The sequence below is a fragment of the Taurulus bubalis genome, assembly GCF_910589615.1.
Source record: "Taurulus bubalis genome assembly, chromosome: 4".
NCBI lineage: Eukaryota > Metazoa > Chordata > Actinopteri > Perciformes > Cottidae > Taurulus > Taurulus bubalis.
The window spans coordinates 4,092,968-4,118,077 of NC_136592.1; the positions used below are offsets into that span (position 1 = coordinate 4,092,968).

Sequence of the window (25,110 nt, forward strand, 5' to 3'; positions counted from 1 at the left end):
CTTCCAGTCTTGGTGCTAAGCTAGCTCTAATCCTTGGCTAATGCTAATGTGACCCCGCAATCAATAGCGTACCAAGATAAAAAGCTGCTATTGCTGTGTTACTTCGGTGTACTTTTGAGTGTGATTTATTTTATTTTTTGTGCATTTATTGTAAGAACTTTGTATTTACTTTCCATCAGTGTCATGTAATTCTACCTCGACTTGATCAAACTTTGACACACGCCAGGTTGGCTGGTGACAGTGTTGAAAACCTCTAAACAGCAGTGATTAGCAAAAGCTGAACCTACGCGATCAGACACCACGGCATTAGGCCTCACAAAGGACAGAGAAAGGATGCATGGAAGTGTCGGACTGAACATGTGCATTTGCTCTGTCCTGTGTTGTGCAGCAGACGGCGGGACCATGAAGACTGTGGTGGCTCTGCTGCTGCTCTGTCTGTGTGATCCTGGACAGAGTGACTGCCAGGCGGACTGCGTGTCCTGCAGCAACATCCTGCCCAAACCGCTCAGCTTCAACACCATGGTGAGGAGTACACACACACACACACGCACACACACACGCACACACGCACGCACGCACGCGCGCACGCACACACAAACCCAGCCTGAAATATTAGTTATAGCAAACCCTGCATCCAGACCAAACTAGATTACACTCTCAGTCAAAAACTCACACAACTAAAATCCCTCCACTGGGTTTTTTTAATTTGGTGATAACACACACACTCTCACCCCACCTTCCTCCAGTCCTGACTCAACGCATTACCCTTTTGCCATTTGACTTTTAATTTGTTGTAGCTAATTGATTCCTGGGGATAGATGTGTGTCTCTCCTCTCAGCGCTTCTGCCTGGTGAGTGTTGTTTTTTGGAATAACGACATATCTGCGTCTCAGACGTTTTGGCAGGGAGAACACAGGAAGACATTAAGGGGCGCATGGCTTGGATCCCAAAACTTTGAACCGTCAAAGCTGTTAGTGTGAGGCACTTAAATCACGGTCATATTAAAATCACAAGTGATCCTTTTGAATTGGACATGTATTGCTTCGTAAAGACACAAGATCTTTAAAGACAGATGTAACTTGCCACCTGCCATCTACTGACTTACTGCTCCCTTTTCAGAATCCCTGTCTTCTTCCGCTTATTCTAATTTCCTCTTCTCCTTTATCTCCATCCCGCCCTCTGGGCTGAAAGGCATTTTATTTGTAAATCAATAAGCGACCAGGCACCAGACCTCCATGATTAGTCGGCTTCATGAAAACAGTAGATGAGGTTTAAAGCAATATAATTTTCAAAGCAAAGGTATTTAATGCAGTATCAATCTTATTCGGACGGATACATAATAACACACACTTAAAAAAGTGGAAGATGAAGGTGATAAACGAGCTAGAAATCCAATCAATTTCCTTCTGTCATGTTGGATTTTCTATTCCACTCAAACAACCCCAGTAAATCAGATGCATTCATTAAGAATACTGCCACTGTCTTTATTTATATACTGTTTCATACATAAGGTAAAAAAAGAAATGGAGACGATCTCTTGTCTTTGTCTCTGCCAGGTGTGTCTCACTGAGTGCGAAGCCGTCGTCTCCCCGACCTTCTCCTGGGACTTCTGTCGCAAGGTGCTGTCGTCGCCAATTTCCTCCCTTACTGGTACCATGCAGAAAAGATCTCAGGAGGAGGTGGAGGCCCTGTTTCCCGAAGAGGAGGAGGAAGAGCCGATGGAGGGGGGTCTGTTGCGGCCCTTTGCGCTGCAGAGGTACGATCCCATGACCCTGGCACTCGGAGTGAACGAGAGGGATCTGGGCGGCCAGCCGAACACCGCCTACAAAGCCCAGAGCGCCCTGTCTCTTGAGGATGAGTACGAGGAGGAGGCAGGGCAGGAAGAAAGGGCCGCTGACATGGCAGCGAGAGGACAGGGGGACGCGGGGCTGAGCGTTTTCAAGAGGTTCGGCGGCTTCGTCAGGGGGAGGCAAAGCTACAGGAAGCTGATGACTCCGGCGAGATCGTACCAGAAGAGGTACGGGGGCTTCATCGGGATCCGGAAGTCAGCCCGCAAGTGGAACAACCAAAAACGTTTCAGCGAGTTGTTGAAGCAGTATCTGGGGAGGAGCACGAAGGCCATCGAGTTCAACAACGTGTCAGAGGGTCTCGCCCAACAGAATGAAGTGTAACCCACCTTCACAGCGCTGACACAAAACAGTTGCTGATGTATTTCACCGACGTGTCAAACTTTAACTGGCGTCACCAAAGTTGACCTATTCAAGTCCATTACCAATAAAGTGAAAACTAAACCCACAATCCGAGACTCACATTGCAAGCTTTGTCTCAAGACATAAGAATTGCCGCTTCTGTTTTTCATCCCTTTTAATTATGATGCAAACTAATTATCAGACCTAATTTTATGCATTCTCAAGTGGCTGAACGCTCCAGTAGAAGTGTTGGTCCCCTTAAAAAAATGTTTTTTCAGGCCTCCCATTTGTTGCTCCTCCTGGGCTGCACCATGGTCAATTTGAGTACCTGTCCAAAGCCCTGGTCCTCAGAAGCTTTGAAAGAAGCTTTGGGAATTTTTGATAGTCCTGCAGTGATGTACCGTAAAATATAGGCTTATGCTGTTCAATGTAAGCTGCTAGATTAATGTTGGCATAGTCATTGCTATTCTAATTCCCATTACATAGTTTATTTCCCCAATGAATTACAGTGCTGGGTCATGTGTTAAAAGTGCTTAATCTTCTTATCTTGAGGCCTCTAGCTTCTTTTTTTGGAGGTCATTACTGTCGACGGCGTGTCATAGGACCACTCCCTTTATCATACTACCATCTTGTGGCAAAATGCAAAACGCAATCTCTTTTAAAGAACAACGCCAGTGTTTTTGTTCACGTTTTGTCATAATGGTTTGGGTAATGTTAGCAGTAATGTGAAGTATATTGTATGTGATTTGTGGTAAATAAATGAAATCATGCAAAAATGTCGCTAAAAGTCCTTGATTGATTGTGCCATAACACACCTGAGGCCGGTTTAATGAAAAGAACTCTCCTTCAATCTGGTGCCAGGGTGAAGTGAAAGACAACACAGCCATCAATATTCACACATACATGCTATCTGTCTGCCAAACGGATGTGATGTACAAGTGAGCGTCATCTCGGACTGGCCTTCTGTCCAGATCCCTGTATATTTGTCTTTTTTCCTGTAACGGTGTAAAATATTGCCCACAGTGAGAACTTGTAAATAGCTGCATTCAAACAGTCAATAAAAATAGTTTACTCTTTCCGTCGTCGCTTGTTATGCAGCAACTGATTCTGTGTCTTGAGGTGTTTTGTTCTTAGCATTTGACATTTACAGTGTGACCAGTAATGGGGGGTGAGTTATCTTAATTAATCTCTTAATTTATTTTATTGTTATATATAAAAATAAAAGAAGCTGAGAGATTAAGATATATATCAAATGTTTATTAAGAAAAATCACAGTAAAATAATCCAGCGGGCTTCTGGTGCCCCCTAGTGGTCAGTCTTGCATGTGCGCCGCTGCTCATGCTCCATACAGTATATTGCATGGTAGAACAATGCTATTTTAAAGTACGTTTACCACATATGTATTATCAATGAATTATTTGATAGTATTCATCAGCAATGGAAGAAGTAGACTACTCCAATCTGTTAAATAAAAAAAACAATGCCACACTGCAGGGGAAACAAATTATTTAAATTGTACTAAGTAATGTAAGCGTAAATGGCTGTCTGTCTCTATTTATAATAATGAATATAACTTTAACGTTGCAGCAGGTAAAGTGGGACTAATTGCAATTTGTGGGGATCTTAATATCTAATATCATATTTTATGTGTTGATAACATAATACATTATTTTCAGCTTCCCCAATGACATTAACTTATCTAAGGTAATCAGGTTAGTCAACTAAGGGAGACCCACTAATTGATTTTAACTAGTAAATTAACTATACTTTTTGCTGTTTATTCATCCCGAAGAAACGGCTAGACGGATTTTATTTTGAAGGTTTCGACCGGAAGTGTCAATCGTGATTGAAGCTAGTTTGACATTGTATTGACTTCTGTAGCCGAACGAGACTTTCTGTCATATCGCTCAGTCTCTAGCATTCATATCTGTCCTCGGGACATCACGGCGTCTGGACTTGGCTGATTCGGTGAGTTATATACGACGAAGGCAGCGCACGGTTGATGGTTAGCTAACGTAGCGTAACATAAGATAGCTAAGGGACAGGGGCGAGCCACCAACGTCAGCTAGCTTTGCGCTAGCCGAAGCTAGCTGACGTTACGCTACTAACGCTCACTTTGACCACGGGGAACTCTTCAAACGCCAAAATGTCAAGACACTTCTACAAAGCTTGACGAACGTACGGCTCAGCTAAGACTCGTTAACGTAGCCTCGGAGATGAAGCTACTTCACATAGCCACTAACTTACGTACCGTAGCTAAAGCTAGTTACGCCGTTAGATGGATAACTGGCGTTAACGTGACGTGATTAATGTTAAAACTGACATTAGCCCGCGGTATAACCGTGATAGCTGAAGGACTGTTGGACGTTAACCTTGCTGGCTTCCCGGGGGCCCTGTCTGCGTTGCAAAGTGTTGACAACTATCACGTTACTGTAACAACAACCTGCGTTACTTGAGCTGACGTTGAGTACAACAATTTGATAAATGGCGTTCGCGAGGCTAGTTTCCTAAAACTGCGTCAAAGACGGCACCAACGTAACTAACCTATCCATGTAACCCGCATAGTGGCATTTTCAGCGTCGTCACTGCCTTGTGACAACCTTAAACCCTTGGAAACATAATAGTGTGTGAGAGGGTGCGTTTGTTTTGTGACCGCAGAAAGCACAGCTATGTGCAGCTGTGTGCGGAGCTCCAGGGCTCTGTCCCCCGCGCTGCTCCCCAGGCTGATGCTCCCTCCGACGGGGTACAGACTGGCCGCCAGGGGACTCTCGACCTCCCCGCAGTGCCTGGCCGTCAGTGGAGACTCGCCGCTGCCGCTGCCCGGCCAGGCCCGCGTGGTGATCTGCGGAGGAGGTCTCGTGGGGTCATCAGTAGCCTTCCACCTTGCCAAACTGGGCTGGACCGATATAGTGCTGCTGGAGCAGGGCAGGTGAGATGCATGTCTGCAATTTCATTTGTGAGTTTTAGTGGTTGGGGGTAAACATAAAGGAGGGATATTAGGATATGACAGGGTCCTTATGGTCATGGAAAACCTGAAAAAGCCATGGAATTTAAAAATGATTATTACCAGGCCTGGAAAAGTCCTTGAAAAAAAGAAAAGTCATGTAAATGTGTTATGTTCATGAGTTCATGTCGTTCATTTACGCTGAGTTTGAAATAATGAATATGCTTTTAATAGAAAGACGCTCAAAATATAAGCAGGCATACTTAAGGCATCTATATAAATGTTTATTCTTTTAATCAAACTATTGCCTCTCATTTGTGTCATTTAAGGTTTACTGTATGCTTTGGAATTCTCATTGTTAGTTTAAATACTACATTTTTCTCACTTTTTCATGTAGACACCGAGATTTCACAAAATATTTGGTCATAGAAATTTGGTGAAAAGTCATGGAAATGCATTGGTCACAATGTGTATGAACCCTGTTGTCTACACTAGGAGGCAATAAAGGATCAGAGTTGTCGATTGGACATTGTTCTGCTCTGGTTGCATTGCCCGTCCTGATATCCTTCCTGTTGGCAGGCTCGGTGCAGGAACCACCAGACTGTGTGCCGGCATTGTCAGCGTGGCCAAGCCTATTTCCATCGAGTGTCAAATGGCAAACTACTCCAATAATCTTTATCGGCACCTGGAAGAGGAGACGGGAGTCAAAACAGGTCAGCCACTTGGATATGTTTTACTTTCAGTCATGTATGCTGTAATGCAGCTGAAACATTTGCACGAGGCATGCACCATGTGGCATTTATTACAGAAGCCAGAGATCGTTTCATGTGCCTTGCCATAACATTACTTCTATGTGTTGTCCTTTTCTAAAGCTAGAATCACATACCCTTCAGTTTTGAGTTGTATTATCATTTTGGCTTTTACTTTTTTTGAGTGAAGTATTTGAGTAACGATCTGCCATGCATAGTTTGAGACCTGTTGCATAATACGTGGTTTTGTGTGTTTCAGGTTATGTGAAGACAGGGTCTCTTTGTCTGGCCCAAAATCAAGATCGCTTCCTCTCTCTGAAGCGCCTGGCATCCCGACTAAAGTAAGACGCCAAAACCTCCAGTCAACATTTAGTAGAGAAACCTTTGGCAGGATTAGTGTTGGGCAATTGAGAAATGTACAGTCTAGACACTATTGCTTTAATAAAAACAACAACAACATACAAAATGATTGGCCAAAAAAAGCTTTAGAGAGAGACACAATGTAGACAGAGTTAGAATACCTACAGTGTACAGGCACAAAACGCTATTTCTCCCAAAATGATATATGCTGATGATGCACTGCCTGTATATCAGATTTGATTCAGAGGTCTGGAACCAGACTAGATATGCAGGGTCTTTTTAAATATAGATATGCGTTAGCATCAGGCCTTCATCTTCATCTCCTTCACTGTATTCGTAGGGTAATGGGGATCAGCTGTAACATCATTAAGCCTAAAGAGGTGGCCAAACTCCACCCTCTTGTTAACATTCATGACCTGGTGGGGGCGCTCCACCTCCCTGCAGACGCTGTGGTGTCTTCGCCTGACGTTAACCACGCCATGGCTGTGGCTGCTGCTGGACATGGTAAGAGACTCAAATGTCCAGCTGCCCTTGATGCAGCATTAATGGACAAAACACTACTTTACTGATAATCTAGCCCGATACTGTTTCTCTGTCTGAGTCTCCTTCTAACTTCCATCCTCCCCGCTTTTCTCCCATTTGCTTCCTCCCTCATCCTATCCAGGGGTTCAGATCCTGGATAGAACCACGGTTCAGCAGGTGCTGGTCGAGAAGGGTCAAGTGATGGCGGTGCAGACTGATCGCGGCTCTATCGAGTGTGAATATTTTGTCAACTGTGCTGGACAGGTAAACCTCAGAGTGGAATTGTGGGGTAGAAATGTAGAGGCACCAACAAGTCCAAATGCCAACTTATATCAACGTAGATCAAGGAGAACTCTTTGTAAACAGTTTGGAAATAATTCTTAATTTCAGTCTTAATTATGCATACATCTTGATCCGATTCTCACCTACATTATGCTCATGGATAAGAACGGTATGACTAAACAAATGGAAGGCAGATATGTACATCTTAGTTCTGTCGCTCTGCTCTAGTGGGCTTACGAGTTGGGCCAGGCCAGTGAGACGAAGGTGTCGATTCCTCTTCATGGCTGTGAACACTTCTACCTCATCACCAAACCTTTCCAGGAGCCGCTTTCACCCAGCTCGCCAGGTATCGCACAAGAACATTCACTTTTTATTTCAGAAGGCACAGTTGCTAATGCATTATAAATCAGTGTGTAAAATATGATTGCTGTAATAGAGAACAACTTCAACATTTATTCTTGGCAAATTGGCTGTACAGTATATTACTGCAACAATCATCTCTCACCCTGTGCCCTTGTTTTCTCTTCAAAGATTTAGTTCCCTAGTTAACGCCCAATGACACAAGGCATAGTCTGCTCTATGATGCTTCACCATTATATACACCTCAATTTAATCAGTAGTTTCAGAAGGAAAACTTGTTGAAATACACTTCAGAACACACCTCCTCTTTGATTCTTGTGACTCTGCAGGTTGAATAAGTGTGTTTGTGGGAGAGAGAGGATAGAAGGCGTGCATTATTTATTGGTCAATTTGTTTGAGTCCGATATTTTTCTTACAGTGAGAGTGAAATAATTCAGCCACTCGGCCCCTTGTACTGATTGATAATATACATTAAACACGTTCACAGAGGACATGATCTCACCGAGCTTTTGTCTTGTCTCCAGTTGTGATCGATATGGACGGCAGGATATATGCACGGCCGTGGCAGGGCGGCCTTCTGTCGGGGGGCTTCGAGAAGAACCCCAAACCCATCTTCACTGAGGGCCGCAACCAGCTGGAGATCCAGAGCATGCAGGAGGACTGGGACCACTTCGGTAAGGAATGGAGCGCCGGGAGGGAGGAGGATAGCTTGAAAGACACATTAAGTTTAAAAATGTGGCCGATTTTGGGGGTGAAAAACGAAAGGCAGACGCATTCTTTAATCAGACTCAAGGTGTGTTTCCTTTTGCGTAACGATGGGGAGTCTGATTTCCAGATTTCCTTACATTGCATTTTGGACATTGTTTCGGTGAGGTTTAAGTCATGGTGTGCAGTTTATTTTTATTGAATGAAGTTATTCATTTATTGAAAACAATTGTCTGAGTCAGTTCAGTTTGTGCAATGTGTTTTAATTTAACTGAAAGCAGCGTCAGTTCCAAGTACACCTCACACATGTAAACACACACACAGCTGTCTCTTGGCCTTTTGCTAGTAATCTGAGATTCCTCATGCAGCTTGACAGGTTGTCACAAAGACAGCCATATATCACCAGTCAGCCCTGAAGCGGAGCCACCAAAGGGTCAAAGTAATGTCTCAAGGGGTTCTACAGTTGTAATTATATATCTTTTACATTGCCTAACATTAGCATATTGTTCTTTATTTATACACACACACACACACAGTACATTAGATTGAACACCAAGTCCTGTCAACAATTGTTATGAATGGAACATTAAGCAATGACTGAAATGGAGTTTGCTCTTTTGTCACGTCGGGTCACAAGTCTGCAGTTTTAAAAACAAGAAAACAATATTAAGATCTTGTGTGTTTTCATTGTGGTATCAAATGATTACCAACATGGTGCATCACATCGTTTGGTTTCTACTGGCAATGCGTTTTTACATTGTGCCGCCACATGTGACCCACTGGGTCAGCTTTCATGGAGTGTTTATCGCGTGAGGAGGAGGGTGACGCTCCTGTTGCCCGTCACAGGCTTTAGCTTGTTGATTCTTTGAGATAGTAGATTGGTTTGGGTAGGAGGTGGATGGGCAGAGCCAACTCAAGTGTTTTGTTATTTGAAAAGCAATTGATAAGTAGCAGCTTCACCTTTGTTGCAGGCCGCAGTTGGATTTATGGGAAATGTGTCTTTAAATGCTGATAAATCATGATGTATTTGGTTTATGTGTAATATCCTTGTTGAAAATGCAATATATTGATGTGGACACAGCATCTTATTGGAGATTGTATAGAAACCATACCGTCTTCTGCTTCCAGAGCCGATACTCAGTGCTTTGCTGAGGAGAATGCCGAGCCTTGAATCAGCGGAGATCCATCAGCTGGTCAACTGTCCGGAGTCCTTCACCCCTGATATGCGCTGCCTGATGGGGGAGATGCCGGGTGTCACTGGCTACTACGTGCTGGCAGGGATGAACTCCTCTGGCCTGTCCTTTGCTGGAGGAGCTGGCAAGTAAGCGTGTGTTCAAGTGTGTTTGTTAGGGGATCGCCTGCAGTGTCTGTGAGGACGAACATTGCCAAATGAAGACGTCGCTGATCTTTATGACAGAAATATCCTCGTCAATGTCAGCGACGAGCTTTGCGATCTGGCTGTGCTTCGATTGCGTCACAATGAAGCACAGACGGCATGTTGTGTGGTTTGGTTTCCAGGTACCTGGCAGAGTGGATGACCTACGGCTACCCCACCGCCAATGTCTGGCCCCTGGACATCAAGCGTTTCGGCAACCTGCAGAGCAGCCGGACCTTCCTGCGACACAGAGTCATGGAGGTCATGCGTGAGTAGTGGACTCTTGTTGCAGTTTCAATGTTCGGCGAGTCTTAAAACAACCGTTGCGTGGTAAACGAAGAGATCCACTCCCAGCAAGACTCCAGTGTCAGCGATTGGAGACTAAATCCACCGTCCTTGTTCTGTGTCAAAAAGGAATCTGAAGCACATCTGAAGATAGAGTATGTCTAGGTCCGACAAAACAAGTTGGTATCTTTCAAAGTTTTCTAGCACAAAATCTCTTTTTTACTTTACTTCCGTCGCAGTTCAGCAAGGACACACTGTCTGAGAAATGTTGTATATCAAAGACCCTAACTTTGGAAGAATACCCACCTGATTTAACTCCCACTGCAGAAGCTTCATATCAGCTTGAAAAGAGGATTTTTGTGGATTTTGAGAGAAGGACGATTCCATCAACTGATAACTATTTAAATGTACCATGTCCTTTTAACCAAGAAACTTACAGAAAACTTCTGCCTGCGTTTCCATTGTGACTGGTTAACAACAGCATACATTGGTGAGGGGGTTAAAGAAAAGAAAGTATTGAGCTGTTCTTGAGCTCAATCATACAATGTGGTACTTTTTCAATTTTTTTACCAATCACCACAAGGCACAGATTCATAATGTAGTTTTTCCAACACCTTTTTTAAATGAAGTAAAGTCAAGTGTTTTCCAGTTTTGCTTTTGTGCAATTATGTCTCTCTCTCTCTCTCTCTCTCTCTCTCTCTCTGTCTCTCTCTCTGTGTGTTTCCAGCCCTGCTGTACGAACTCAAGGTTCCGCGCTGGGACTTCCAGACGGGCCGTCAGCTGCGGACCAGCCCTCTTTATGACCGACTGGACACCCAGGGAGCTCGCTGGATGGAGAAACATGGTTTTGAGAGGCCCAAATACTTTGTTCCTCATGGAAAAGGTACAGAACACTCATCAGCAACTCACTACATTCTCTTTATCCTCCATACATTTCAGTAAATCCAAGTGATTCAAAAAATAAAAACCTGTGGTGTGTGTGTAGATTTGCTGTCTCTGGACCAGAGTAAGACTTTCTACAAGCCGGACTGGTTTGACATTGTTGGAGCAGAAGTGAAATGCTGCAAAGAGGCTGTCTGTGTCATCGACATGTCCTCCTTCACCAAGTTCGAGCTGACTGTAAGTCATCAGCAGATTGTGCCGTTCCATATCAACTGGGAGCCGCTGATTCAGCTGTTATGTATTCAGTCGCTTTTGTGAAGTCATTTAATTAGAACCTTGTGGTCTGTCCTGATGTGCTAGTCCATGAATAGCCAGGCGCTGGACCTGCTGCAGCATCTGTGTGCCAACGACCTGGACGTCCCCGTTGGACACATCGTCCACACCGGCATGCTGAACGAGAGGGGCGGCTATGAGAACGACTGCAGCGTCGTCCGCGTCAGCAAGAACAAGTTCGTAACGCCTCGGCAACAGCACCTTCGACGTGCAGTAGACCACGGCCATTTAAAAATAACAAGCGTTTCTGTCCCGTCTCCAGCTTCTTCATCGTCTCTCCGACAGACCAGCAGGTCCACTGTTGGTCCTGGATAAAGAAACACATGCCCAGTGACCCACACCTCCACCTGGAGGACGTCAGCTGGAAGTACACTGGTAAGCGCTCGCCACTGTGGTCCATTTCCTGCAGCGTGGTCGCCATCTAGTGCCCACGCTGTATACAGGGTAGAGGCAATGCATCCACGCTCTGCTCTGAGCCCAGTTTATAATGTGGGTTTGGTGCTAACAATCAAGGTTCAAGGTTTTCATTTGCCATTTGTGCAAAGACCAACAGTCCAGACACATTGGAATGTGTTGTGCAGGGCTCTCTGAGTCAACAGTTTTGGAAATAAAAACACACTATAATAAGAAAGAGAAAACATATGAAAACAATATACATACGGTGGTATATGTACAGAAGGTGGTAGTATGTACAAGAAAGGTATTAGATACAGTTAAAAAAATGTTTTAACAGTAATAAATAGGCTAGTCCTGAGGGCTGTTCCTGGATTGTGAAAAGAGGGAAAAGGGGAGAGTTATATATACACAGTTAGAATATTGCACCTTTTATCAGAAGGTATGTGACACTAAGGGCACAAAGAGGGTGGTTAATTACATGTCAAAATCTAATTTGCATATCTGTAATGTGTCTGAAATGAAAACATTAGGCCTACGTTATTATTTTTATATGGAAGATAAAGACACAAATTGAAGAGCTCTATCCCCAAACTTACCGATGGTCTTGGACAGTATGTCCTTCCACTAACTAGCAAAATATTCATTGATGTTAATTTCCTACAGTTACAGAATTAGCTCGGTTTTGAAAAAGAAAATACGTGACAAACTATCTTGTCAGTATTTTCAGACGAATAATAATAACTGTTGTTTGTATTATTATAATTATTATTTCGGCAGTACTTGGGCTGAACTTTGTATGGCAGAAAGTGTAAAGTGTTTTTAACTCTTAATTCTTTGCCCACAGCTTTAAATCTGATTGGACCTCGTGCCATGGACGTCCTGGCTGAGTTGTCCTATGTTTCCATGACACCGGACCATTTCCCCTCCATGTTCTGTAAGGTAGGAAAACAACAATCTAGTTCCAATAACATTAACAGAGTAATTATAATCATAGTGGTGATTAGCATTACTGCATTAGTGTCGCTAACAGTAGCAGAAGTCATTTTTAACTGTTTGCATGTCTTTACAGGAGATGAGCGTTGGCTACGCCAATGGGATCCGAGTGATGAGCATGACTCACACTGGAGAGCCAGGGTTCATGCTCTACATACCTATAGAGGTGTGACACACACACACACACACACACACATATATATATATGAGTCCAGTCACCATTCCACTGGATGGTTGGTGAGGTTTAAGAAAGTGCACCGTACCGTACGGCTAACATTAGCATTCCCCTCTGCTCTCCACAGTACGCGCTGCACGTGTACAACGAGGTGATGTCGGTGGGTCAGAAGTATGGGATCCGCAACGCCGGCTACTACGCGCTGCGCAGCCTGCGCATCGAGAAATTCTTCGCCTTCTGGGGTCAGGACCTCGACGCCTTCACCACCCCGCTGCAGTGTGGACGAGAGTTCAGGGTTAAATTTGACAAGGTTTGTTGCCCGTTCACTTATCTGCCAGTGTGGATTCCGACGGCTGCTTTCCCGTTTGGGGTTACAGAGCTTTTATTGAGCATTGCAGCGTTTCGGGCCAACAGCATAAGCTCTGCTTATCGAACTCTTACGCCGACCCGGTTTACTATTGACGCTTGAATTTTACACTACTTTTTTATGCTTCTGTGCCGACAATAGCCAAGGGTCATCAAGGATGAACTGGTTTGATTTCGCTAGTCAAAAGGTCAAGGTCACTGTGACCTCCCGTCTCAGGAACGCCTGGAAGGGATTTCTTCAAATTTGGCTCAAACGTCCACCACCTGGACTCAAGGATGAACCGTTTAGATGTTGGTGGTCGAACGTCCCTGTGGCCTCAACCTGATACTGGGCTCAAGAATCTACATGCTAATTTCACACAAATGTCTAACAGGATAAAATGATGAAGTGAGAAGACTTTTGAACAGACGTGGTTATGAACTGCAACTGGTTTTGGCGGAGGCACACAGCCGCAGGGCTGTAACTCTACTTTAAAGCGGTCGGGTGATTGCAGAATAATGAAAGGCGCTACGCCATCTGCTTTGCTTAAACATCTGTTAAAATTGCTGCACCTGCAGGCACAACAACAAACGGTAGAACTTCAGGTGCGCTGCTCTCTGCATGTTGGCACAATGTTCATGACCGGACCTCACCGTGTGAAATTGGTTTCACAGCTTGCCTTCAGATGAGTAGTCATCATCAGTATTGATGTCTTTACCAGTAAAGTGTGCTCTTTTCTGTTGCTCCCAACGGGACTGTGCAGTGTTTGTCGATTGTTTGCAGATGAGTTATCTTCATTCTCGCCTGTCCTCCCTCTGTCCCTCCCTCAGGACACGGACTTCCTCGGCCGCGAGGCGCTGCTGCAGCAGCGTCAGGACGGCGTGTCCCGGCGGTTCGTCATGCTGGTTCTCGAGGACCACGACACCGAGCTGGACCTGTGGCCGTGGTGGGGCGAGCCCATCTACCGCAACGGCCTGCTGGCCGGGTCGACCACCAGCAGCGCCTACAGCTACACCCTGGAGCGCCACGTCTGCCTCGGCTTCGTGTCGCCGCCGCCGGGCCCGGAGGGGCTGCCCACGCCCATCACCCCGGACTTCATCAACCGCGGGGACTACGAGGTGGACATCGCCGGCCAGCGCTACCCAGCCAAAGCCAAACTCTACCCCTTCAGCTCGCTCTTCACCCAACAAAAACGCCGCAAAGAGGACATGGAGTTCAGCAACCTCCAGGGGAAATGATGCAGAGTAATGGAAGGCCTCGCTTCATCCTCTCCTCCTGTCCTCCACTCCACCCACCCGGCAGTGCCAACCGATAGTCCTTCCACGTGTCGTAATCCGAGGGCTGAACGCACAATCACTCCTCATCTCTCTAGTATCTAACTTCCATGCTGCGTCTCCCTTTTTTCTTTTTCTTTCAAAAGTGCAATATTTAAGAGGCACCAAACGCTTGAGCTGTTTTGAAATGCAGCAAGACAACAGCACTTGTGTTGTTGTTGTTGTTGTTGTTGTCCAGCCCCCGCCCCGTCTCCACAGTTCACCGGGACAGTCTGCGCCTGTTAAGTGCCTTTGTCAAGGCAGCATCAACAATATTTGTTGAGGAGACTTTGTTCACTGACGTTTCCACGCAGCGCAGTCTGGACGAGTCTGAAAGAAACGCCTCCAGTCAATGCAGTTGTCGGTTCAAGTTGTAAATCTGCTGCTGTAAAGAATACGAGTGACGTGTTGTTGTGAGGTGACCCAATTCAGATGCTTTACACTGTCCATTACTATCATCCCCGCTACATCGTCCTTCTCAGTCAGGGGGCAGGAGCAGGCAGCCTGATAAAATCGTGCTTGGCCAATATTTACCCCTTAAAGCCCCAAAGCAAAATTAGCTTTTTTTCCCCCTGACTTTGTCGCTCTCATCAACTTCCATCTGTCCTTCTGTCGCGAGCTTGTGGTAACGGTGTTCACCGCGATATAACCCGCACTGTTATTTATGTTTCGTGGTTGTTCTTCCGTTGCTCTCTTAATGCTCAAGAGGTCGGGCGACCCGCGGGGGAGGGAAAGCTGCGACTGGAGCTGTGAGCCCAGACGTGTTGGTTTGAGTCCACGATATCTTACGTTAGTGACTTGATTATTGTTGTTTTCATTTTGCGAGATCCAGAATTACGATGTTTGTATAAAAGAAGGACTTCAGTGCGATTTGAAATAAAAAAAATATGTATTTTTGTATAGCTAGTGTGTATAAAATCTCTATTTTCAGTACTGCACCTTTTTTCTTTTCTTCTCAGTCATCAGTTATCAGCTTTAAGTCATATCTGCAGTATGAATCGTCTGCACTACGTCACTTGTTTCCTTCCTGCAGTTGATGCTCTTATCGAGTTTTGTTTCAGATGCTTTCCAGAAGTAGAAATGTCATCTGTTAGCCACAGCTTGACGTTTTCGTCCACGTGTTTCTAGTAATCGGGTCCTTTTGCCCCCTCCGTAGGCCAGAAGTCAGGGAGGGCTACAGATCGTCCCCCCACCCACAGCACAGGTGCTTCTGAGCTCTGGCGTGCTGCCGCCTGATATCGTCGTAGTCAAATTTGGATGCAGATTGTTCTACGAAATCGTATTTACCAGCGCTGGGTGATGAGGTGTGCGACAGTGAAAGGGACCCACTGGACTCTCAGCTGCACCACTTACATAGTTTTGGGGTCTGAAAGAGAAGGAATGTTTCTCTTTTAGTGTGAATATTGCTGAAGAACGGACGCTGCGTTAAAACAGGATTATGGAAAGCATCACCAAACCGTCCTTTTTTTTTCTTTTCTCTTAAGTATTTTATGCTAACATCTCAGGCTTTTTCACTACTGCGTACTACTTTAGGACGAGTACACAAGCTCAACTGATGTATAATATTAGTTTCTTCTGTATAACGTATGAATTTTGAAGGGCTAATTTCTGTTATGTTTGTTAAAAAAAAAAGCGTTTGTTAAATGACGTGTCTGAGTGCAGAGAACCATCGTCGGTCTTTGCACCGTGGTGACGGAAGCAGCAACATTTCTCCACATCTGTGGGACTCTTCGGCTTCACTCTACAAACTTTTTGGGGTCTTACTTGATTTTACTCTTCACTTCTAAGCAGTTTTCTCATCTCAGAGTTGTTTAAATCGGGCCCCATTGAAGCTAATCATATCAATCACATTTTAACCACAGGAGCTGGTGATTAATGGATGTCCCCCTTTCAGTTTAAGAGCTCAGCAGGTCGCTAGGTTTGCATCTTTCAGGGTGAACGAGTCTGAAACACATTACTGCAAAAATCACTTAAGATGTCAGTTGTTTTTTTAAACTCCTGAATGTAGGATAGAAGGAAAAAGGCCCCGAGCATTTGTACTAAACAAGAGCAGCGTGCTGTTTGTTACTGTATGTCGTCACAGAATTTCTATGGTGTTGCAAGTTTTTTTTCTTGTCTTTTGAAGGTAAATAATTATTAATAAAGACACTATAGCACACGGTGCAAAAGGCGCTACAGCTGAATATTAAGCTGTAGTTTAAAAAAGTTTAGGCAAAGAAGCGGTTATAACGATCAGTACTCTGTGACGTGGTCCCGTTGAAGCGGTCACACCGCCGCTCTACGGGTTCGCTGCATGTTTGTCTCACTTCCCCGTTTCCATTTGAACTCCTACTCGTCCTGGACTGTTCTGTAAATGCCAGCGTTTTCTTCAGAGCTTTACTATAATGTATTTATAATCGTGTTCAAACAGGTGTTTTGGCTGTACCTTTGAGTGAACCATAAAGAACCTTGTTTGAACTTTTGCTTCATGTGTTCACTTCAGGTGGGGTGGGTTTTCTTTTTTTCTGGTGCGGCCGGGTTCAAGGGTCTCAAGTCTCGGCGGCAGATGAAATGAAGTTAAGCTTGGAGGTTACACGACAAAAAAACAACTTTATTAGCATATTACGACACAGCGGCTTTCCTCCTGGTTGGAGGAGATCATGTCCTCCTGGCTTTGCGTGGGCGGCAGCCATTGTGCGGCACGGGGGTGTCGTCGGTGATCGATACCACCTCCAGGCCGCCCATCGTCAAGCCTTTGATCGCGGACTGCAGGCGGGAGGAAAGACATTCAGTCGTTAACGAGGCTGATCGAGTTGTCAGCAGCCTGAAAGTAACACAATTTATTAGTAGCGTTGCCACTGTTGGATCAACACACATGTATTTTTTTTTTTATACTTTAATGTGCCATCCTGTAACTGAAAAAAATATGAGGCTAGTTTTCCTCATGAAGGAAGCATTCATTCAGCAATTAACTAAAGAGTCGCTGCTTTAAGACTGAAAAGCTTTTTTTTTTAAGGTTTTGACAAGATATGTCACCTTGACCTCTGGGAAATGGCAACGTCAATTTCTCACTAATTTCCCATATTTTATAGCCTACATTAAAGAAACAATTATGAAAATAGTCTTATAACATTCAAGATTTGTAGAAGGTTGAATAAGACGTTCTGCGGGCCTAAAGATGCACTTTAATGGCGTCACAAGGCCAAAAATGCCACAGTAAAAACTAGTTTTCTTTTTCGACTCACCAGACGTCCGGGGCCGAGACCTCTGACCACGACGCGGACAAACGTCACTCCCTTTGCTGTGGCTTTCTGTTGGGAGGAGACAGAAGATTGACGTCAGTCTGACGCGCTACAGAACGGCTCCATAAGAACCCTCTGGTAGAACACCAGCATTAGGAGGAAACTAACTTTGCTGCTTTGTGTTAATGCTTTTAAAACATGCTCTTTATATACAACAACACCTTTTGTTAAAGTACATTCAGTACACCTGGTTGATTGTAAAGTTAAAACTAACAAATATAGACAAGTTGCGGCCTCGCAGTTTCCTTTCTATCTCCAGTCACACAAAATCACAGTGGGATTCTTGATTGGCATTTTATCTATTTGTTTCTGAACAGCATGACTGGTCAACCTCTAGCCTATTTGAGGATTTGTTGGATCATTTTCCATCTGGGCTTTCAATCAAGAGATAAAGCTTCCATTAAATATATATTGTATTTCCATTTTCTGCTCTAGAACATCAACAAAAAGAAACCCCGGCAGATCAGAGGTCAGAATAATCTGCCGATGCGGTAAAAGCCGTGGCAGCACGATAATACGCCTCATTTCTCTGGCGTGTTTATCACAAACCAGCGTGACCTTAACCCTGCCAGCCAGCAGCCGTCATAAATCAGCCTAATAGAAAGTCTCAATGAGCGCTTAACAGCAAACCGCTGCGCTCTGTCACACTCCTCAGTGAGGACAGCTTACCTGCAGCAAACGCTTTAATATTCATAATAAATTAGAGTTATAACGATGTCAGCGGCACCGATGATGCTCAAGTCTAAACGCTGTAGCGCTCTCCATCATGAAGCAGCTTGAAAACCCTACAGCGTATGCACTGGAGATGGCCGAATGATTACGGAGTTTAGCTCGGTATTTAAAACCACACTCCCTCCAATCCTGTTGAAACGAGCTCAAACAGATGGAGGTGGTGAACCCCTTCAGTATACGATCACATGGTCTCATAGGAAGTCAATAGCAGGTGAAAATTAACTCCAGCTCCCGCCTTTCTTATCACATTATATAGCAGCGATTGTAGAGATCAGATATATTGTGTGTATAGAGAGGCTGTGTACTGCTACGGTTCTCGCCGATGCCCAAGATCATTTTCTCTTAAGTGAGCGGAGAAAGGCTAATCCGATCTAAATGAGATGGTACACGGAGTGGAAAAGCAGGCCTAATGAATCCTCACGCGTTGGTGAGCAACACACTGAACTCGAAGTTACGGGCGCGAGAACGTACCGCAGCAGCAGAGATGCCCGCGGTCTGAGCAGCGATGGGCGTCGACTTCTTGATATTCTTGAAGCCCTCTGTTCCGCAGGACGCCCTGACCAGCGACTGCCCCGTGGTCTCCGTCAGCTGGATGTGTGTGCTGGTGCACGAGAGGACAGTTTACTTCGCCGGGCCATTTCATGACATTTTTTAATAGCAAAAATAAAAAGGCCAGTTTGAAAACTGCAAAAATATTTCGAGAAAACAGAATGTTTGGCTTGTCGTGGCAGAATAAAAGGTGGAAATAATAACGTTAATGATGTTAAAGTAATTATTGTAGTGCATAAATCGTGGATGTTATGAGTTGCTGTAAAAAGGATCTACTTTTTTGAGATCCAGCCACCTTATCCTAAATGATTTGATCTTACGGAATCACTGTTTTGTTGAAATGATTTGTCCCTTTTGCAGTTTTCCACTTACTTGTTGTATGTGGCTCTAATGTGAGCGATTGGCAACTCCTCAAACTTCTTCCCACCCCATCTCAGTGAACTCTCCTGGTCAATCAGTGGAGATAAATGGCTGGAGGATGAAGACTTGGGTTAATGTCTCTTCAACGTGCAGTAAGCAAACACATGCATGAATAGGGGGAAATAGAAGAAGAAGAAGAAGAAGAAGAAGAAGAAGACAGATCTCTCAGTAGACGAACGTGTACATAAGCATGTGTGGCGTTGTCTGACCTGGAGTCTCTGGAGGTTTTCTCAGAGTCTGTGATGGACGCTGCGGTCTCCTGGAGTCTGACTGCACTGGCGCACAGTGTTCGCTGCAACCCAACGCTCCCAAAACTGTAAACACAAAATGTACATCCGCAACATCGTCATGAAGCAGCGTGGCTTCTCAATCAGCTCACAAATATTTACTGCTACGATCAAAACAAGTGTCATCTGGACGTATGTACCCTGGTGGTACAAAACACTCAGTGCTACACTGACTTTATCAGAACTGTTAGCCGTTAGCTAACAAGGATGCTAGTAAAACATACCCGTAGACCGCCGTCAGAGAGCTTCCGCTTGCATTTAGGGAGGCAGACAGCTGTCGGCCCACGTTACTCACAGAACTAGCTAATATACAATTTAATTTAAACATGTTTTATACATTTAGAAACCAATCCGCTGTCAGATACTTAGCTACTTCACACACAACAAATGTGACATTGAGGACCTGAGTAGACATGGTACATATGTATTTTCTTTAGGGGTGGCAAGGTAATTATTATACTACATACATCATTATTATACTACAAATGCAGTTGTCACTTGTAAAGTGGATTGAAAAATATCTTTTTTTATGAATATTGAAATATATCTCCGTACTACGTAGAATGAAAAGTTTGTTTAAAAAAAGTATCTCAATATCAGTTTCCCCCACTTTTGTCTGAATAGACCGTTCGTCCTGCTGCGGGGAATTGTGGGTAAAAGTAGAAGCATGCTGCCTTCATGTACCTCGTAAACCGTCGTAAAAATGACCTCACTTGATATCGTCAAGTTCAAATTATTCTTACTTAAGCTTTAGAGAACCGAAAAGAAAAAACTTAAAATCGGGAACTGGTGGTAATGTTTTGCTACCGCAGGAAACAACATGATTGAAACTGCCTTCTTCCGTTGTAACCTCCTCCATCCGTTATCTATGATCCCTTGTTGTCCTAAGTAGTTTCCAGGATTAGGATTTCTTTGGATAGACAGTAAACGTAGCAAAACAAGATGTCTGCGCCCTGTAGAAGGATGGCGAGTCGGTCTCTCCTACAGTTTCTGTCTTGCTTTAGCAGGACAGCGGTGGGGAACGCGGGGCTTCGTCCGTTTTCCAGCACTTCTGTGTGTCGGGCGACTCTTCAGACCCACAGCGAGACAGAAAGAGCGGATTCTCCGTGGACTTTGATGGCCGCGGTGTGTCTGCAAAGACTTCCGGTCATTTCAGCCGACTGCAGCCCGATAGAGCAGCAGTTCAGACAGATGATGCAGCAGGTGCGTTTGTTCAGCACGAAATACAGGTGTAGAGCGTGGAATTATGTTCCCTACAACATGTGACCATCTTTATTTACACATACAGTATTTGACCATGATGAAAAAAAACATGCAGTGGCAACTATAATTCCCAATTAGGTCTAATGGGTCTCAGAAACTTAGATAACACTTGCCTTAATTTAATACTTGACATATGCGTGTAACATTTGATTTAAAACTCTCTATAATCTCTTGGGGAGGCTCTTGGAGTCAGCATAATGTAAATACGATGATATAACAGTTCAGTTTATAGAATCAATTAGGGCTGCAACTAACGATTATTTTAATAATCGATTAATCGGTTAAAAAAATGTTTTTATCAAAAAAGCGTTCATTTCCAACCCTTTATTCAAAAACAGAAGTGACAGTGCAAAACATGTTCAGAAAGTGCACAAACAGGTTGCTCCTTGAACATTCCTGAGCTGTTAATTAAAACAACAAAATGGACTAACACTAAAAACATACACATCTATGCTTTACATCTGCCAAATGTGAGCCCTTTTAACTGTAATTGATCCCTCCAGAGGCTGCATTTACATACCCTGCTTTATCAATATGTATGAAAGACTGGGACAGAGGGAAGCTGTACTGCTCCATATAGAGCGTCCTCTTCCTTAAACTCTTTCATTCTGGGTCTCTTATGACCACGACGTCACGTTGTTGGCTAAGCCCAACGAAAACCTGCAGCCAGATCCGCCGGTGTGCCGGTTTAACGTTAACGAGTGACAGCGTGAACTGAACCAGACCGGGGGGTGACGGCATGTTTCACCACGTTACGGTTTTTTACAAGCAAGACTGAACTGTAACGGAACATAACGGAACTTTAACGACGATACACAACCAAACACGTTAGCTAACGTGATAGCAAGCTGACTAGCTTCCATTAAAAACAAGTTTGAGGAACATGAAGACGCTGATTGGCCAAGACTCGACTTGTCAAAGATCTTCTATTTTTGAGATGATCACAACCTCAGCTTTTCTCGTGTCTCACTCCAATCTCAGAAACGCTGGCCGGCCAGTTGCTCTGCTCCGCTTTTTTTTTCTTCTCCGCGACTTATTGCCCGACGTAATAATCGCGCGACACAACGAATCGATAATGAAATTCGTTGCCAACACTTTTGATAATCGATTTTTATCTATCGATTTTATCGATTCGTTGTTGCAGCCCTAGAATCAATTCATATTTTGAAATGCGATGATCAGTAAATCATGTCTGTTGGATTCTCACCCTCCATAAATAATAAAGCTGTAATTTCCAGCACAAACAATTGTTGAAACTGTGCAGTCAAGAGAGGGAGAAAAAAAAACACATGCTTAAACCAGATACTTAAATTCACGCGTGGCAAGCTTCCTTTATTATTTGATTGTTTTTATTAGGATTATATTTTGAAATAATATATTGTAATATTTATGTTGCCTGCATGAATAACAAAAAAGGCAAACTGTCTCAAATTGGAATCTGAAGCAAATCAGTGTTTTATTTGAAAAAAACAGTATTTTATCAGATTATATTTCGATCAAGTTCCTTGGAGTAACCTTTGATTTGCATCTGTACAAGCACAGCATATAGAAGTAATTTAGGAGTATTGTCATTACAGTACATTAGAGTAATGTTGAGAAGGATACGATCATCATCAGATGACACCCAGCAAAGATGTCACAGTAAAATAGAGGCACTGCTCTGACTTGATCCTCAGATGGAGCAGGAGAAAAGCCTGCTGTCGGACCACGAGCTGCGGCTGCTGGAGGACGCCGAGAGGATGAGTCGCAAGCAGGCGGACGACTACGACTCGGACGGGGAGGACGAGCACGGGGACCAGGAGATCGTGTTGGCTCAGGACCTGGAAGACTCCTGGGAGCAGAAGCTGAAGATCTTTCAGCCGGCTCCGAGGGTCACAGGTCAGCATGAGGGAAACTGTTTGGAAATAGCATGTAAATCTACTTAAAGGGACAGTGTGTGGGATTTGGTGACATCTAGTGGCGTGGTTGCAGATTGCAACCTGCTGTAGAAACATGGCGGTGCAACATGGAAGAGGACCTGCTCTCTATATAAATTACTTTTTTTGAAGCTAAAAAACTATATATTGGCTTCAGGTGATTATTCACGAGTGAAAACATAGTTATGAATATCATATTCCATCTCTGCAAATAGATCCCTAGAAATGAAATGCCACCCACTGGCCCCCTTTTGAAGTGAAGTATCTGATAGTATTCTGCCTTTTGCCAATCTTTAATCAAGTGAACCAGAATGGAAACGAAATTGAAATAATCCAAAGGCACATGTGGGTTTAAAGGATATTACCGAGGAGGATAGAGACTTGTATTACTTTTTTAGTTTTTTTTGACAATCTGGAAATCTATTCGCTCCAGTGCTCCCAATTTGCATTTTTAGTTTTTTTTATTCCCAGTTAACATTTCCAAAGTCTGTGTAAAAAAACGTTCACCGCATACAGTCACGAGAGAGTTGTAGCCGATGAGTGGCGGCTGACGGTCCCGTCTCTTGTTCAGCGGACGCAGACCAGGACGTGACCTCGCCGGAGCGCTGCCTGGCCGACGCGCTGGTCCTCCTGGCCGAGCAGAAGGTCGGCGGCGAGCCGTTGTGGCTGCTGCCTCAGGCCCGGTGGCGGGACGGGGAGACGCTGCGGCAGACGGCCGAGAGAGCCCTCGCCTCCCTGCCAGGTAACGTGGCTTTTCTTTTTCAGTCAACTGTCTTTTAAGTCATCAAAGTAAGAATTGAGCAAAGTATTCATTGGTTTTCGTGTTACCATTGCCATTTCTGCTGAGTCAGGAGGCACTGAAACTCCACTTTTCTTTCAGTTCATGGAGATTGCTTTATATAAAACAATAGACACAATGGTTTTAATCAGAAATGTAAAGTCCCAATATTGTAAATTAAAGTCCATAGCTTTCCACTAACTACTTAAAATCCCTGTTGCACCGATAGAAACCCGATACTTTACGACGTTTCATTCTCATCTTTACCACACGAGCGCTGACCTTTACTGCCTTACCTTTTTTAATTTACGGTCAATAAAGCAGATATATTACCAGAAAGATGGATTGTAAACACAAAACGATGTCCTGCGGTGTGAGAAGGACGCGCGGAAATCCCATTGGTCACAATGTGATTTGGATTAGCCTCAGAGTCGCCGCCCGAGGCAGCGTGAGGCTCTATATCCATAAACATCAGCTGCTTATAGGTCTGCTTTATTGTCAACAAGCTCCATTTGCTGCACCATCACCGGGTCTAAATCCAAATCCCTTTTAGCTGTCGTGACCCAGTTCTAATCCTCCGGATCATTAAAGTTTGATGCTGGCAGCGCAGTCGTCCCCTTCCAAAACCTCCAGCCGCGGGTTTGCGTTCCTCCCATCGCGCCGTGCGGCGCGTGGCCGCTGGCGGAGAGGCTCGCGGATCAAGCAGGACAGGACGGACGTTTTGGGGTCACAGTAATGACCCGTCCCGCCAGATGTGTATCAGACGCTCCAAAAACTGTCATCTTTTCTTTCCCCTGCCGGACACCGAGCCTTTTTAAGCTCTTGTAAGCATTGAGACAAAACGTCAGCGATGGAGCGTGTTAGACGGTTCCACCACGGCGCTCGTGAACGATTAATGTGCCAACCCCATCAATCACTCCCCATTAAAGACTTCACACTCGACATCACCGCGTGAGGGTTTCTACATTCAAAGTGGCGAACTGCTCCACCACGGTGAGGTTTGATTACAACTTCAGGGGGAAAAAGTCCCCGCAGATGAAGGGGAAACAAGAGTATCGGGGGTAGAATTGCACTTACTACAGCTTTTAGCTGCGTTTTAACTTGGGAACATCTGCACTTCAGCTCACCTCTAGACCCTCCCTCCCTTTTGTTTCTCCTCCTGCAGCAGCTGGTCTCAAGGCGACTTTCCTCGGCAACGCGCCCTGCGCAGTGTACAAGTACAAACTGCCCCAAGCCGCTCGGACGGAGAGCACGGTCGGGACCAAGGTGTTCTTCTTCAAAGCCGTGCTGGCGGGCGGCGGGGCCCCGGCGGACCCAGGGGCCCCACTCCTGTGGGCGAAGAGAAGCGAGCTGCAGCGCTACCTGAAGCCAGCGTACCGGATGAAGGTCGACCGCGTCGTCCTCGACCTGTGACGCGATGAGCGCCGCGATTATTTACGAGGCGCCCCCGTCGTCTTGTGTCATTAAGTGTTCTTTCATCCGACGTATGTGTTGTGTTCTATAAATAAATAGCTTGTTTTTTTTCCCACAAGCAAAGTGTGATTCTTAAACTAAGTCCCTCCTCTCAGGAGCCAATGGCGAGCCTCAGAAGAGGAGCTGCGTCACGCACACCGTAGATTAAAAAACGGTTCGGTCAGACGGCGAGTTCCTCACCATCTGTTGTGTTCTGGTTTCAG

At 44.7% G+C, this 25,110-nt stretch overlaps 4 protein-coding genes across 5 annotated transcripts; 3 read left to right on the forward strand and 1 right to left on the reverse strand.

The window, feature by feature from the left end:
• Positions 1–402: 402 nt before the first annotated feature.
• pnoca (prepronociceptin a) lies at positions 403–2,170 on the forward strand (the record flags this gene model as incomplete). Its single annotated transcript, XM_079216662.1, has 2 exons — positions 403–522; positions 1,556–2,170. 2 exons carry the CDS (start codon positions 403–405, stop codon positions 2,168–2,170), a joined length of 735 nt encoding a protein of 244 aa, XP_079072788.1.
• A 3,599-nt stretch (positions 2,171–5,769) lies between these two features.
• On the forward strand, positions 5,770–14,277 carry pdpr (pyruvate dehydrogenase phosphatase regulatory subunit). Its single transcript, XM_079216918.1, has 16 exons — positions 5,770–5,845; positions 6,141–6,222; positions 6,582–6,745; positions 6,906–7,027; positions 7,274–7,391; positions 7,930–8,079; positions 9,239–9,431; positions 9,629–9,753; positions 10,498–10,653; positions 10,756–10,889; positions 11,013–11,161; positions 11,248–11,360; positions 12,226–12,320; positions 12,451–12,540; positions 12,677–12,859; positions 13,726–14,277. Exons 1-16 carry the CDS (start codon positions 5,785–5,787, stop codon positions 14,131–14,133), a joined length of 2,343 nt encoding a protein of 780 aa, XP_079073044.1. The 5' UTR covers positions 5,770–5,784; the 3' UTR covers positions 14,134–14,277.
• A 2,500-nt stretch (positions 14,278–16,777) lies between these two features.
• mrps11 (mitochondrial ribosomal protein S11) lies at positions 16,778–19,848 on the reverse strand. 2 transcript variants are annotated; one of them, XM_079217148.1, is made up of 6 exons: positions 19,702–19,848; positions 19,400–19,504; positions 19,143–19,241; positions 18,693–18,822; positions 17,433–17,498; positions 16,778–16,953 (listed from the first exon to the last, which is right to left on the reverse strand). In XM_079217148.1, exons 1-6 carry the CDS (start codon positions 19,803–19,805, stop codon positions 16,846–16,848), a joined length of 612 nt encoding a protein of 203 aa, XP_079073274.1. In that variant the 5' UTR covers positions 19,806–19,848; the 3' UTR covers positions 16,778–16,845. The 2 variants fall into 2 exon arrangements, with proteins under 2 accessions (XP_079073274.1, XP_079073275.1); XM_079217149.1 differs by having other exon boundaries at positions 16,912–17,011.
• Positions 19,849–20,419: 571 nt separating this feature from the next.
• mrpl46 (mitochondrial ribosomal protein L46) lies at positions 20,420–24,927 on the forward strand (the record flags this gene model as incomplete). Its single annotated transcript, XM_079217101.1, has 4 exons — positions 20,420–20,680; positions 22,417–22,618; positions 23,228–23,398; positions 24,600–24,927. 4 exons carry the CDS (start codon positions 20,420–20,422, stop codon positions 24,845–24,847), a joined length of 882 nt encoding a protein of 293 aa, XP_079073227.1. The 3' UTR covers positions 24,848–24,927.
• Between the last annotated feature and the right edge of the window lie 183 nt (positions 24,928–25,110).

What these genes read in the sequence shown, in the direction of transcription:
- pdpr (XM_079216918.1), top strand. Translation starts at nt 5,785, where the DNA reads ATGGCAAACTACTCCAATAATCTTTATCGGCACCTGGAAGAGGAGACG. An exon ending in TTGTCAACTGTGCTGGACAG is followed by an intron (nt 7,028 to 7,273) that starts GTAAACCTCAGA and finishes GCTCTGCTCTAG; the next exon opens with TGGGCTTACGAGTTGGGCCA. An exon ending in CTTTGTTCCTCATGGAAAAG is followed by an intron (nt 10,654 to 10,755) that starts GTACAGAACACT and finishes GTGTGTGTGTAG; the next exon opens with ATTTGCTGTCTCTGGACCAG.
- mrps11 (XM_079217148.1), bottom strand. Translation starts at nt 19,805, where the DNA reads ATGTTTAAATTAAATTGTATATTAGCTAGTTCTGTGAGTAACGTGGGC. An exon ending in CGGGCATCTCTGCTGCTGCG is followed by an intron (nt 17,499 to 18,692) that starts GTACGTTCTCGC and finishes TCCTCCCAACAG; the next exon opens with AAAGCCACAGCAAAGGGAGT. An exon ending in GTCTCGGCCCCGGACGTCTG is followed by an intron (nt 16,954 to 17,432) that starts GTGAGTCGAAAA and finishes TCCCGCCTGCAG; the next exon opens with TCCGCGATCAAAGGCTTGAC.